The 14,689-nt window shown below is 38.0% G+C and overlaps 2 protein-coding genes across 2 annotated transcripts; both read right to left on the reverse strand.

Moving 5' to 3' along the window:
- Window positions 1-7,800: 7,800 nt before the first annotated feature.
- LOC110858140 (tetraspanin-33) lies at window positions 7,801-10,870 on the reverse strand. The gene is made up of 10 exons (XM_022106815.2): window positions 10,216-10,870; window positions 9,997-10,133; window positions 9,773-9,932; window positions 9,653-9,696; window positions 9,400-9,573; window positions 9,269-9,309; window positions 9,104-9,206; window positions 8,972-9,019; window positions 8,729-8,893; window positions 7,801-8,642 (listed from the first exon to the last, which is right to left on the reverse strand). Exons 2-10 carry the CDS (start codon window positions 10,123-10,125, stop codon window positions 8,580-8,582), a joined length of 927 nt encoding a protein of 308 aa, XP_021962507.1. The 5' UTR covers window positions 10,126-10,133; window positions 10,216-10,870; the 3' UTR covers window positions 7,801-8,579.
- Window positions 10,871-11,278: 408 nt separating this feature from the next.
- Window positions 11,279-13,087, reverse strand: LOC110857977 (charged multivesicular body protein 3). The gene is made up of 5 exons (XM_022106592.2): window positions 12,900-13,087; window positions 12,739-12,799; window positions 12,465-12,644; window positions 12,171-12,385; window positions 11,279-12,087 (listed from the first exon to the last, which is right to left on the reverse strand). Exons 1-5 carry the CDS (start codon window positions 12,942-12,944, stop codon window positions 11,938-11,940), a joined length of 651 nt encoding a protein of 216 aa, XP_021962284.1. The 5' UTR covers window positions 12,945-13,087; the 3' UTR covers window positions 11,279-11,937.
- Window positions 13,088-14,689: the final 1,602 nt, after the last annotated feature.

Genomic DNA, 14,689 nt, shown 5'->3' on the forward strand with positions numbered 1-14,689 from the left:
TTCCACTCCTTGTCCAACATGCTTTAGAGGAATATGTCCTCAAAAATTTTGCCACCATCACGTAACAAACAGAACCAACTGCACCACCTGAATTACATAAGGTGCGTGTGTATCTCCAAAACTTTGTGGAAAGAATATTAGCACGTTTCTCAATTTCTTCAACTTTGTGACGCGTGGCAAGTCATAAAACGTATTTACTTTTTGCAGTGTAAAGCCTACATAAGCCACTGAGGAGCATCTGGGTGTGGAGAAAGTGTGACGATATTAAGCTGACCATTTTCCAGGCTATGCTACCATGTAAGCATTCGTACGAAAGAAAGTCCTCATTAAGGATAATCTGTCCCGTCCAAAGTTATAAACTTTTTGGACAACTAGATTAGATTTTAATATGCATATATAATTTTGCATCTCGCTTAAGACGAAGACGAACAAGAGCACCCTACGTGTGGGATTTGCATCAGAAACTCATTTGTTGAAGGAGGAATTGAAATTCTTGTGTGTGACTTGAGAACAGAAAAAGTAAGTCAACCTTGAGCTGGATTGTATAAATGGTTGCAGAACTAAGAACCAGGACCATTTTCCTCGTCCTAAAAGTCGGTCGCATATCCGGAGTAAATTCGCATGTGGAGAAGCCTCATCTGAGCCAGAGAGGGTTGAAAAGGTGTAAAAATCGGATTGGAGACCTTTGAATTTCCATTGCTTGCCCACGCGCTACGTTTCCGCATATTCAGAATCAGACGGTTCCACGACAATAAGGCGCAGAGTTCTCAAGTACACAATGTGTTTTTAAGATATTCAGTTTTAAACAGTGTTTTTACCACCTCATGATTTTATACATCACATTGGAAACTTTAAGAAAAAGTCCAAAACACAGACACACAGCTATGTAAATATAATGAGAAACCCTGCTCTCAGGAAGAGGAATACCTTGCGTCAAGAAGCTGTGCGACTTCACAGATTGTGTCTGATCCAAGATCACCTACCAGCAGACACCACCATGACGTGGTCGTCATCATCATCTCCCATCACGTACGAACAGCACTTTCCAACTGTCAGATTACATAAAGCAGGGAGAGAAAGAAAGAGATAGATCTCATCTCTTCCTTCTGATTGAGATATTTCCAAGAGAATCAATCTCTGCCTGACGACTTTGTGTGACTTTTCTCCTACGACTCCAGCCCAGCCCCCACTGTTTTGATAGAAATGGAAATACCACGATGATTTCGTCCACGCATTCATTTATTCTTATTCGATTCTCCTCCTGATCTTTAATGATTCTCTTGTAAGAAATCCGTCTTCATTCTTTGGAATTCTGAAGGAACACAACGACGAAGGGCCTTTTTGGATGTGGCCTATTTTCCCCTCGGTTGAGCTCACTTTCTACTCATCCCGACTTTTGCTTAACTCTCCTCTCTTCTTTGGAATTATTTCAAATCGCATCCGAGTCATTGTTAGTTTCAAATCAATCAAATGGTGCATACGCGCAAAGCCCAGAGTACAAAGGAAACGGGAGAAAGAGCAGGTTCCTACCTCCTTCGAGTCTGCACTTTCAATTTACTTTTTGAGCTGTTCACTTCAGTCGGTGCCAAACAAGTGGAAGTAAATACTCGTAGGTATTTTAGCAAAACTTGTATTCAAGTGCTCTTTGGGTAATGCAAGTGTGTATGCATGAGCACACAATGGGGCAGAAATAACTTTTCAAACAACAATAGCACAATTAAACTCTTGTGCATCATCACGCTCCTTGTCTGCATGCATAATTACGCCAGCAGTGAAGAGATTTAGGGTGATGTTGACAAATAAGAGGACAATTAATTGTAATGTGCAATCCCTGCAAGGAAAAAGTTTGTTATTGTCCAAACTCTCAAACAATTTGTAATTCTGGCTAATTTTACATGTTCTGGATTTCGGTTGTGCTGATCAAATGCTGAAACTCGAATACTCAAAAGAAGTATTAGTATTAGGAGTTCATACTTTCTCTCATGTAACCGTTACTTTGTGCATTGTGCATACGTATTGCATAAGTAATATGTACTGGCATTCATTGTTTGTATTATGGTCATATGCATTTTAGTACCTTAGCAAATTTCCGACCCAAGTTACAAATCGTATTTGACACGAATTGTGTACCGATAAGGATGAAAGTTTCGTTAATTATTTAACAACTGATAAGATCCATTCTTACAATTCATACAATTTACGTGCAACTTTAACAACTTTCATGACTCGATTTCACTCAATGGCTAGACAAGAAAATTGTCGTCGAATTGTTTGAGTAACCCTTCGCTCCAGCTGCTACTTAGTTGGCAAAGACTACTTCCTCCTCTTCCTTCCTCTCCTGTCTTGGAGAAAGAATGGAAGTGTTCTTCCGTATGATTTAGCTCCAACTGGGACATTTCAAGGAAATTTATCGAGCAATCCATTTTAAAATTGATCCTATACCTACTTTCATCCTCTGGTAAATTGTTAACTGCTCACTATCATCCCATTTTTCCCCACCGTTAACAATGTCTCAATCAACACACCCCATTAATTTCGCCCATCTGGCAAATCCCAGCAGAGTGGATAACAAACAACATTTTATGATAATGTTCCCCATTTGGTGATGGTGATTGAGCATCCTGCTGCATCAAACAAGTGCAACCCTTCCTTCTTACAGGTCAGCTTTCCCTACAACTCGTTGACTCAATAAGGTTGTCGTCACTACTCCAACTTTTCAAATTCTCACAGAGGCATTGTAAATTCGGAATATTATTTGAATTAATTTCAGAATAGGATTCCCCAAAGGAGCAAAAACCAACGTCATGCTGTAAGTTTGGTCACGTTCTTGGGCAATATTTCAGCCGAAAAATGTGAACTGATCCTGGGCAGAGAAAGTATCAAGGGCTCAAGAAAATGACCCCAGCCTCCGCATTTCCAGCACGTACGTAAATAACAAAACACGCCTGCCGAGATATTATTATTAAGTAGTCAACCACAAACCAGAGGCAGTAGCTCATGTCGTCACGTTGAGGTTCGAATCCTATGTATTTAGCTCTCCATCCATCGGGGACGCTGTAAAACAAAGGAGGTACCGAAATAGCAGTCCCTGAACCTGACCTGCCTCTTATTCCTTCATAATCACCACCCTCGTCGTCGTCACATGCCACACGTTAATGTTGATCAGGATGGATGATGTCCGGCGAGTCAACTTCTCCGCGTCGCCATCCTTCAATTGAACACCATTAGCAGAAAATGTAAATAATGTTGCGTGACAGTTGGTTATGGCGAAACCTTAGCTACCGCAACATCAAGCTCTGCAACCATTCTGCTGACTACGAAGACAACGTTGCTGGATAGCATGGGAGATCGGCCAACAACTCCATTAGAGTAATGAAGGAGTACCTACTGTGAAAAACTCTTGGTTTTCTTATCGCCTCCTATTTTCGACGGGATTGAGCAGTTGAGCTCATTACCGTTAAAGTGTGTTGTGGTTGTTATTGGAGCAAGTGAGTAAATAGTCGTGAATTGGTCCATGCCCTTCTGTCGATTTCATGGTTCTCGCAGACCAAACCAACCCATGCTTACTTTTCGTAGTAGCGGCAGAAGGAAAGCAAAGACGAAAGTCTAGCAAACCGCTAATAGGAGAACGCGAGTGGCTTTGTTGCAGTGGGACTACGTACTTGCTAAATGAAGGTCGTCTGCTGCTGAAATAAATATCTGTATTTCCCATTCGTCGTCTCGGCGATAAATCTGGAGCATGTACAAAGTCGTCATCATCATCATTGAAACTACTTCCAAATGTCTTTCTCAAAGATTATTTAGGTGAAAGGTCTCCATCCAAAATATTTTCTGGGGCAATAGTGGTTCAGAAAGTTGCCAAGATTCTTTATCTATTTCTGGGCAGTTTTGTATTTGTCTGCCATGCACCTATATCTTCACCTCCTTCTTAATGACAACCATCCCATATTTTCAGGGTTACAGAACCATCATCACAAGTTTGAGGGGTGGTGCTGTTGTCACCATTACAAAAAGGCATTACTCTCCTTAAAACACGCAGGTATTGGGGGAGGTGATGACGATTATATGAAATCAAGGAAGAAAAGTATATTTCAGGCAGAAATATCAATCACAAATCTTGTCAAGTGATGAAATGAAAGCTTTTGAAATGAATGATGAGGGAGAAAGTTGAGATGAAAAGGAGAACTTTAGGAAGGAGAGCTGTACGTACGTAGGACGAGGAGCAATAGTAAAGAGACGCCCGAGAAAACCAACTATGCGACAACATGCATACATATGTACTTAAGTACATACCCTCCCTCAAGAATTTGAGACATTTCACTTCTTATTGGCCTGACTCGAGGGGTGTAGCTTTGTTAAAATGCTGTGAAATATTGTGTCAGTGGTGGTGTTATCTCTGCTCGATCTTTGCCCTCATCTTCTCGTGGGTTGGGTGATGGTCAATTCTTGAATGCATTTTGAGAGAAAAAGGCAGCAACTTTCTCTCTCTGTCTCTTCAAATGCTACTGCTGCACATTATTTTATTCCGTCTTCTCGGTCGTCCTGTTCTAACCACAAGTCATCCCAGTCGAGTTCTAAGCAACGCATTTAGGAGGAGAGTACGCCAACCTGATAATGACAGATCTTGATGTCCTTTGGATATATGGTAGTACCCCCTCTGAAAGTAAAAAGTGTGAAGCGGTTTGATGCCATGGCCCAATTTACGCCCGTCACACCCCTTTGAAGGCGCGCCCGATGCCAAACTAACTGCACTAAAAAATTCGCCAAAAATCCAATTTTGTTCGGATTTTCATAATAGTTACATATTTATGATCCCAGATAGTCCCTTTATCATATTCAGTTGTAAAATTAACTTTTCAGAAATTTTCAATATTTTCGAATATTTCCTGAAAAGGGCATGGCTTGAAAAAATTCAAAATTCCAAAAAAGTTCAGATTGATATCAGATATGATAAAGCAACTATTTGGGATCATAAATATGTAACTATTATGAAAATCCGAACAAAATTGGATTTTTGGCGAATTTTTTAGTGCAGTTAGTTTGGCATCGGGCGCGCCTTCAAAGGGGTGTGACGGGCGTAAATTGGGCCATGGCATCAAACCGCTTCACACTTTTTACTTTCAGAGGGGGTACTACCATATATCCAAAGGACATCAAGATCTGTCATTATCAGGTTGGCGTACTCTCCTCCTTAGAGATAGATAGTAGCACTTGAAGCCACTCTTGCTCATTCATCACCACATTTTATCCCATTCCGTCCACAACGAGAGAGAGAGAGATGTCTTAATCCTTTTGAATTTATTTCGACCAAATACTTTTATTCTTTGGCTTAATGTTGGCCTTCTGTTGAGATTCTGTTCAGACCTTTCTTCCGACTGAGGCGGAGTACAAGTGGGAGGTTTTATGTGAAGAGTTATTATTACATGGACAAAAATACATCCCTAAACACTCCTTGAGCACTAGGAGATGTATCCCATTTTAAAAATTTATCCTAACCTTAAGCAGACTAATTCCTGCTTGACATTCAACAACCATTTCTTGAAGACGAGATTTCACATTTTTCCTTCCCCGTCGTCCCAATGAGCTTACAAACACACGACTACATAAATATAAGTTTAAATTCATACACAATTTTGCAAGATTCAGTCCAATTTTAGAGAATTTGTTGTCTGGGTGGATCCAACAGAGCCAATATAATAATACATCTGCATAAGCGGATTATTGAAGAAAATCTCTCCTTAAAACGAACTTACTTTACATGTAGGTAGTCCATTGTCCTGATGTAGCATGCTACATCAGGACACAGGTGGTTTCTAAACTAGCACCCGTCGTGGCATGTTCTTCCTCTTGTTACTATTCTTGGCATCCTACGTACGTATCCCCCACCCACAAAAGTTTCCAGTTGGTCGAAGAATTCCTATTGATTGTGTGAGACACGCAATAAAAACATAACCTTTCCCCAACCCTTTGAAGAATTCATTAAATTACGAAAGTTACACAGTGTAAGAGTGAAAAGCTGTCGCGTCGCATCGATAATGTCGGGTCGAGTGAAAGTTGCACTCATATTGCCGAGTCTCACACAGTGGGACTCTCACTATCGTAGATGGAAGACGGACCTGTCAAGAATCATGAACAACATCATCAACACCAACTTCTTCCTCGCCACCACGAACCGACCGACTTGGTACATTTGTAGCAGAACTGCCACTGCATCTCTCATGGCAAAAGTAAGTCTTTGTGAAAAAAAGGCTTCGGAGAGTTTTCATCCGGCCACAGTCTTTCTATGGGAAAATTTTTTAGCCTTGCAGACCATGCCCACCCACCACATCCGCCTTTCCTAGTCTCACACGAACAAAAACACACGTATTATGAACTCGTCTGACAGGATGCATGCTGAGCCTTGATTAAAGTCTTTCCTTTCCTCGACCAGTATGAAAGTCAAGTACAAATTGATAAAAGCTTCTGTCCTAGTTTAATAGCGTGGTGCATTTTACATGTAAATCCTTGCGTATTGTGAGATCAATGTCGTTTGCACAGGCTTTTTGTGTTTATTTTTAGACAGTACTTAGCATTGTCCAGTGGTGTTTCCAGTGATATTAAACTTATTCCAATTTCCTAAACGGGATAATTTCAATTGGTTTTATATAATGCTTTAACGGATAAAAATAACGTGGAAAACGAATAATAATGAATTTCCTGTCTTTTGAAATGTGAGCATGATAAACTTAATCATGAGCAATGGCTCCAGGCCTTTCTTTCCCTAAAATCTAACTTTTTCTCCATACTTCCCTGTTTGTCCTGGGGTTTCATAAAATGAAATAACAAGAAAGTGAAGGAAAAGTAAAACTCTAACACTCTTTCAAACTGAATGTGTGCCTGGATTTGCTCATTTCACATAGTTGCAAAAAAAACAACTCAATTTAATAAATTGTTTTCCGAGAATGCATGTACTCGAAGCAACTGGCAAACAGTAATACACTGCTTATTCGTACTGTAGCTCAGCTCACCCATTATAAAATATATCATCCAGCATGAGCATGATCCGTAATGAAGCGTATAATTCGGAGAAGGCTTTGATTTTGCACAATGCATATGTAACATTTGCCTCTTGATGGAAGTGCTAAAGGAGAAGAAAATGTAAAATTTGCGTGGATGCAATTGCGTCATACCGTTGCTATCCGACATCGTTTAAGGAAATCGTACAAGAATAATGAGTACATGGATGCAATTGATAAACGTAGGCCTACACATATTAGATTTCTCCTTGGAAAGTCATTCTCGATAAAAAGATCTACAAAAATACATTTCATCCAGAATTTGTACATAGATCCTTACATTTAAAACTTTTTCCCCAGGGTACAAGCATTTCTAATTGGGTACAGTTTTTCGATCTTTCATCCCTGAGGGAGCAAATAACAAAGTGAAATAAAATGCCTGTACCAGTCAACCATCCGAGTTAACAATTCAAGAATATTTCCAATTTGTCGCCACTTGAGTTAACTGCATGACAATCGTGTGACGCTTTTCTCACGCTCGTTTAGAATGCCATATTTAGATTACAGAATGGAAAAACTCATGTATCTTGGACATTGATATTCTAATTTTAATGTTGTTCCCTTCCCACACAAGTTCGTGCACAATAGATAAATATGACTTTCTAAGATATGCATACATGACTGGACTGCATATTTATTTTAGACTGAGAGAAATATGTATCCTAATTTTACTTTCACTCTAGGCAAAACTAAGGAATACACAATATGCGATCAGGAGAACAAAGTGCACAAACATCCATCCATATCAAAAAACATCCAAAATGTTTATTCCTTTTCAATGGTAATGATTCAACATCGAGAACTGTGTAACAATACTCTTTAAATAATTTCAAAATTGTTGGATTGGTTATCACAAAAGTCTCCCGGTGTGTACATAAAAATGGATATTATAAATACGAGAAATTATATAATATTTTTACGTTTATTTGTAGTAATGACAGATTCATGATGAAGGGTTGGTGTGGTCCCAGGAATGATAAGCGGAACAGACTAAATACATGCATTGCTAAGTATTATTGCTCATTACTACGTTACTGGAACGGTCGACGACGTGGAGAAAGCAGAACATCGTGTTAAAAATGTACACAGCATTGATACCTTGAAGCACATTCAGTATAAAACTCCACCATCCACTTAAACGCTATAAGAAATACTAAAAAATTGTGTATACAAAAGACGGTAAAAAGATCGCAGAGAACAAACAACTGTTTTTATACTAAATATTGGGTATAAATTATTGTGACTGACTAGTGAGAAATTCATGCAATGCCTTCCAAATGGCATTGCATGAGAGGATGATGATTGACATGGTATGTAAAACTCACGTGAGAGAGATAGGGTTGATTAATGCCGTACATACACTAGTTACTAACTTTAACCAACCAGCAATAATAACATTTTATGTATGTAGGTTATTGGCAAAATGCATTGCAACGAAAAAAGGAACGGAAGCTTAATACTTAGACTAAAAACAATGATTGTTGAATAACACTTAAAGTTTTTGTATTTGCTGTGTGAGCGTTATCAAGTCGACTTTTGTAGCTCTATTTGTCCCTCCAATGACTTTGCTAGGTACATCACAAATAACTGTACAAAAGTTAAAAGAACAACATCATTGTTAGAAAACTGTACTAAATGAAAGCATTTATCTAATACTTGTTAAATTTACTAACCTGCATTAATGCGATCCCTACAGCGAGTCCAGCAACAATGTATAAATTTCGATTGATCCATGATTTTAGAGATTCTAAACAGCCCTGTGTCCATACTTTGTCTTTCGGATCGTGTTGGAGCAAGGATGCATTCTTTTTTACCAAGACTGGTGTCGTAGTCACTCCCTAAAAACAAAATTACATATAAAATATTAACATGTATTAATATGCTTAGGAGTTTGTAACTAATTAACACAATCTTACAGCTTCACGCTGAACTCCATATCCGCACATGATATTTATCAACCCGCTCTATCAAAATCGTACAGCACAAATTTAGTCAAAAAAGGATGAAGTAATGGAATTGCATATTCATTTTAAAATTAATTGACTTACAGACATGTCAGTTGCATTTTTACAACAAGAATAAGGCACTCCACACCTCTCTATACTTGGATTGAATTCTGGACCGGTGCAGTTAAAGTACTCGTTTTTAGACCTGCACAAAAAAACGTTATACGACTATGGTATGTTTAACGAATGAATAAAATAGTTACTAACCAATCTTCATAACTCCTTGCGCTCAAACCACAACAATGAAACTGTAACAGAAACAAAATAAAAAAATTTACACCATAGTTCTGGAATACAAAATCAAAAACAACTGGTCATCTATGCTTCTCCATTCTTACCTCTTGCTGAATGAAATCTATAAAGTTTTGCAAATCTGGATCTTCCCTGTATTTTTTAATAAAGTTGTCAGTGATCCGTCCAGAAAGAAAACCTTCAACTTTGGCAGGAAAGACGAAACACAGGATTGCAACACCCAACTCCAACAGAAAGAAAACGACCAACGCCAGAGAGTACTAGATGAAAGAAAAATAGCAATTTTTTAACATTTTCAAATATATATTTACAGACAGTTCTTTCTTATAGTTTTCTCACCAGTTGAAGTAAAGTCGTATTCTCCCTTAGAGCACCGATGCAGCCTTTAGATTAAAGAGCACAACACAGAATATTTTATATACTATAAAACCCAGTGTCACTTAATGTTGACCAACTAACCCGCAAAGCTGACGAAGAATATGACAGCCCCAATGATGGCAATAATTAAACCTACATTGAAGAGAATATCTGCTATATCCGTGACTCGAACACCATCCCCAGTCTGCCACTGGTCAACTAGCGCATACACCCCAATTCCAATCAACGCTCCGCCAATCAACTGTAACAATTAATAGAAAAAATAGTCAAAATAAACTCTTCTAACTCTTAAATAAACGACATACCCAGAACAGAAAATTGAAAAAGAACATTGTGTATTTAGTACAGGAACTGATATAGGTTGCATTTCTCCTTCGAGCCCTGTACGAAATAGGGACGGCAACCATCCTCTCAGGTTGGCGTACTTCACGCATTTTGTAAACTGCAAATAACCAAGACATTCATAAAATTTCACGCTATACAAATCCTTTTAAAATGCAAATTTTGAACACCCAGTACCACACCTTCTAATAATCTCGTTCAAGCCCGTAATTAGTAGTCCCCAGAGAAATGACTCCCTGACGCTGCTTATCTCGTATACCCGTATTTAAAGAGATTTGTCGTACATAGTGCTGCTAATGTTCCACTGAAGAAATACTGGCCGGAACAATACGAACGACTAATATACAAATTCTGGCAATTATTATGTCACCCACCCCAACTAATTCGGACAGATGATGAACACAATCGAGTGAAAGCCCAAAATCAATTCATTTTGTTACTATTATGAATATTCAACAAGTTTCTTATAATTTCAAGTAATGTCATCCGTGGACGGGGGTTATCTGGCAAACTGTAGATGAAACGTTTCCATTTTCTAGTCCTACCAAAACTTATCCTTTTCCCTTAACTTTCACAAGGACGAGAGAACGAACGTTGTCTGGACAAGATTACTAAGAAGACCAAGAACAAAGAGGACAACGAAGAGATCTCGAGACGAAAATCTTGTAATAACTGTGCGTGACTAAGGTATAAAATATTTTGTGATAGATTTAGCTTGGTGTGGTGGTAAAAAAGGATGATGATGACTAAGCCTGGAGCAAGGACAATGACAACAAGCAACAATCATCAGCCCTGCGTGAACCAAAATATTAGATTTAGGAATAGACAAGAATCTGGTGATTTTTTAGCTGCAGCCAGCCTTCCAAAGCCCCACCAGAGGACGCTCCTGACTTTCTCTTGGAGAGAAACCTCGCAAAAAAAGACACTGCGTAAAGGCGTCTCGTTAAGATATCCATCGACCCATGCAAATCGTGCCTTGTTAGCTGCTGGGGTTTGCAGTACTACAAAAACCTCGAAATGCTACAATAATTCTACATCCACTGCTAATAGCTAAAGTAAAGTGGTGAAGATAATGTGGTGCAACTAAAAATATTCTCATCAAGTGTCTGAAAATTTAGAATTTGAACACCATCCATCCCATTTTATGTACACCTTCTGGATGCAAACTTGCTTTATGCGCAGAAATACTGCAAATTTGAATGTAAAATAGTGCAAGTAAATGACACTAAGAATGAGACACATTTAGTGAACATGGCTATTAGCATACTTGATGAATAGCTTTTGTTTTATTTGTGGAGCTGTAAAATGAAGATTTAAATAATAGTGTAGCACATTAAATAATATAATATTTAACCTAAAGACAAATACGTGCAAATAATATAATCGCAGGATTCGCGTTCTGAATAAGAAAGGTTGTGAAGTTGAAATATGTTTTTGCTAATTCTTTGTCTCCAGCACAAAGAAGGTAATACAATAATAGAAATATGAAGGAAATTTATATGTGTACGTACCAGTGAATACAAATGCATGCGTCAAAATAATGGATTTCTTACTTAATACTGATTATTAGTTAATTTTGACAATATTGCACAGCTAAAATTTATGTATGTATCAAGTGCTACTCGCTGCTGCTTTCCACATACATAACTAATTTTTAGTAGACGGATTTTTATTATTATTATACAGTACAATTTAGTAGTTATGAATCCTTTTAAGGCAAAAATTTTCTACGACTAATTATAAGTTACATATTTACATACAAAAATTTTGCGAGTAATGAATCTTATGTAGTACTTGTTATGTAGTGGTAGGTATTAATATTAGAGTTATACAGTTCAATTTTACAATTGATGACAGGCAAGTCGTGTCAACATCGTTGTCATATTTTTCAACTTTCCAACAATTTAACTCCTTAAGGCCTCCAGACGGTTTTGCATCCTTTCGATTTCCTCTTCGTCTTCGGATTCCTCTGCAGGAGGAGCGATTTGAGGCATGGCTCGTGTCCCTGCGGGAGGAGCTTTTCCAATCTGACCAGCAGTGACCTCCCACAAAATCTAGAAAGGAAATAAACTTTAAACTTTTAAACCAAGAAATCAATTATTACGAAAAGACTGTCGAATAGAAAGTCTTAAATTACGTTATCGATTTCCTCATCCGCAGCCTCCTCCAGTTCCTCTTGATCTTCAAGGGATTCGAACGTATCGTTCACCATTTCCTCCAAAATCCCAGCCTTCATCATTTCTTTTGATAATTCCCTCATGGTAGCTGCAACTTCCGGTATTTTTACAAGGGCTTGGACTGACTGCATTACTTGGGTCGACTTTTGAAGCGCTCCTGTCGTCTTCAGTACGGCTATATATCACAACACAAAACCAGTTTAACTACTTATATTCTATTATATTTTAAAATAATAATTTGATGTAATTCGTACCCAACTGTTCCTTCATATGCATCTGTATGGAATTCAGGTGGGCTTTAGAGGTATAGAGTTTTCCAATGGCTTTTTTAGACCGGACGAGCTCCTTGGCGTAAACGCGACATACGTCCTTGTCTCCCTTTTTCGCAGCATCCTTCAAAGATCGCTTAATTTTCTCCTCTTCCCTCTGGATTCCTACAGAATAGGAATAGGAAAACTTTTTTCAAGTATGTGTAAATCACACGTAACTTTTTTACATGGCGAAATATTCTTGTGACATGACCCTGACCTCTGACTTGACGATCTAACGACGTAGACTCTCTCCGAATCTTTTTTGTCCATTCGGTCACCTACATAAGTAAAAAAGAAAGACGTCAGCAATTATTCGTCATCCATAATAGAATATAAACAAACGTAAACTTAAAAGACAATTTTATGATGACATCTTACCTGAACTTTTGGATCACTTTCCGGTGATTTTCCAAATAGACCCATGATGACGATGAATTAATTATCCTACCAACTAATTAACGTGACCACTTTGTAAAATTTATTTCGAGAACTGAGGAAATGGAGAAACTCAGCTGTGTAAGCTGAGCTAGTCATCACATCAACATCCACCACCTCTTCCACGCAAAATATCTTCACACGTTGCTCAGACACTTTGATGTCCGCCGAATGTTATATGTAAATTGTAATGATGTATTGTATGCTGTATTATAATGCACAGATAATTTTTTCACAGCGGAAACTGTACCCAAAAAATGTTTATTATTGTCTCTTAATTAAACTGCAACCTGCAAGTTTAGTTGTATACATATGTACATATAAAAATTGGTCAGTTTCCCAAAATCCAAGTATACATTACACATCGTATGAATGACTCATGTCTGATGTCATTAATGCCCTCATCAGTCTCATTTGCTAATCAGTATTCATTGCATAGAACTCTGTTAACGGACACTGTGTTAAAAAGTTTTTTTGAGACAGGAAGCTGTCTCAAAATCGATTGCAATGATTGAAATGAAAGAGCGTGGATGATAGAACCAGAGTTCGTGGGCCTAACTCCCCCCAAGAGCTGTGATTCGAAATTCACATGGTCAACTGACTTCCTCCAAACGATGTGAAATATGTAACAATACAAGAAAAGGGCAATTGAGGGCCTTAGAAATTTTATAAGGTCGACTTTAAGTTGAAGTAAATATTTCTGAGATTGGGACACATATGCACTTTTTTTCGGAATGTGAAACTAGATTTTTAGAAAATATTTTTGACATCACCTCAAACTTTGAGGCTCAAAGCTGATAAATCCCTTGAAGAGGACAGCGGAGGTCTTTAGATCAATTTTCAATCTATTTCTTATGGGAAAACGACTTCCATCGGTCTCCGTCCATGAAGCAGAGCACAAGTTTACAGTTACAGACGAAGAAAGGAAAGTATAATCTATCAATTCATCTAAATTGGAATGAAATTAAGTGCTGACTTCGTATGACTTACTTAAAAAGGTGTCATAAAGATAAGAAGAAGAGGAATGATTTATTTATATAGATTTCATTAAGCTGTCTCTAGTTTCATTATTTCAGTTTGTAAAGGTCTGGAAATATGCACCCATTAAGTTTTCATGCCCTTGTATCGTGATCATTGACTGAAATTCGTTCAAATTTATAGAAAGTTTAGCGAAAATCATGACAAGTTTCGATAGGAATCCAGACTAGAATACTTTTCCAGAATACTTTTAACCGTAGATATATGCATAATAAATTCACCTTGTCTCTGCCACGGATAAAACCTTGACCTTAGCCTAGAACTTGCATAACAAGACAAAAGTTGAAAGTACAAGGCAAAAAGGGTTACGTGGAGTAAACACTGACCTAACCCTTTTTACGATTATTTGAGCAGGTACTTTTCACCTAAATGCGTAATGTGCATTCCCACGCCGTCGTAATGAGAACCTGTGATGGGTTTTCATCAACAGTAACAAACAATACCGAGTCGGTATTGCTAATGCATTGTGGACGATGGACTTGGACAACGGTTTTTGAAATTTTACAAAACATGATTCTACATAAACGCAAATGCACGATCCTAAAAGTCTGCCTAACAATTTAAGCGAGCGACTATGCCAAGCACATATTTATAACTACAATTAGTTTTTTTATGGCGTAGCTATTTGTCCAGAATTTGATCCCATTTTGCACTTAAAAACGATCCCCAGATGAGCTGTCATCTTAAGATAATTT

The sequence above is a fragment of the Folsomia candida genome, unplaced genomic scaffold (genome assembly GCF_002217175.1).
Source record: "Folsomia candida strain VU population unplaced genomic scaffold, ASM221717v1 Fcan01_Sc020, whole genome shotgun sequence".
Classification (NCBI taxonomy): Eukaryota; Metazoa; Arthropoda; class Collembola; order Entomobryomorpha; family Isotomidae; genus Folsomia; species Folsomia candida.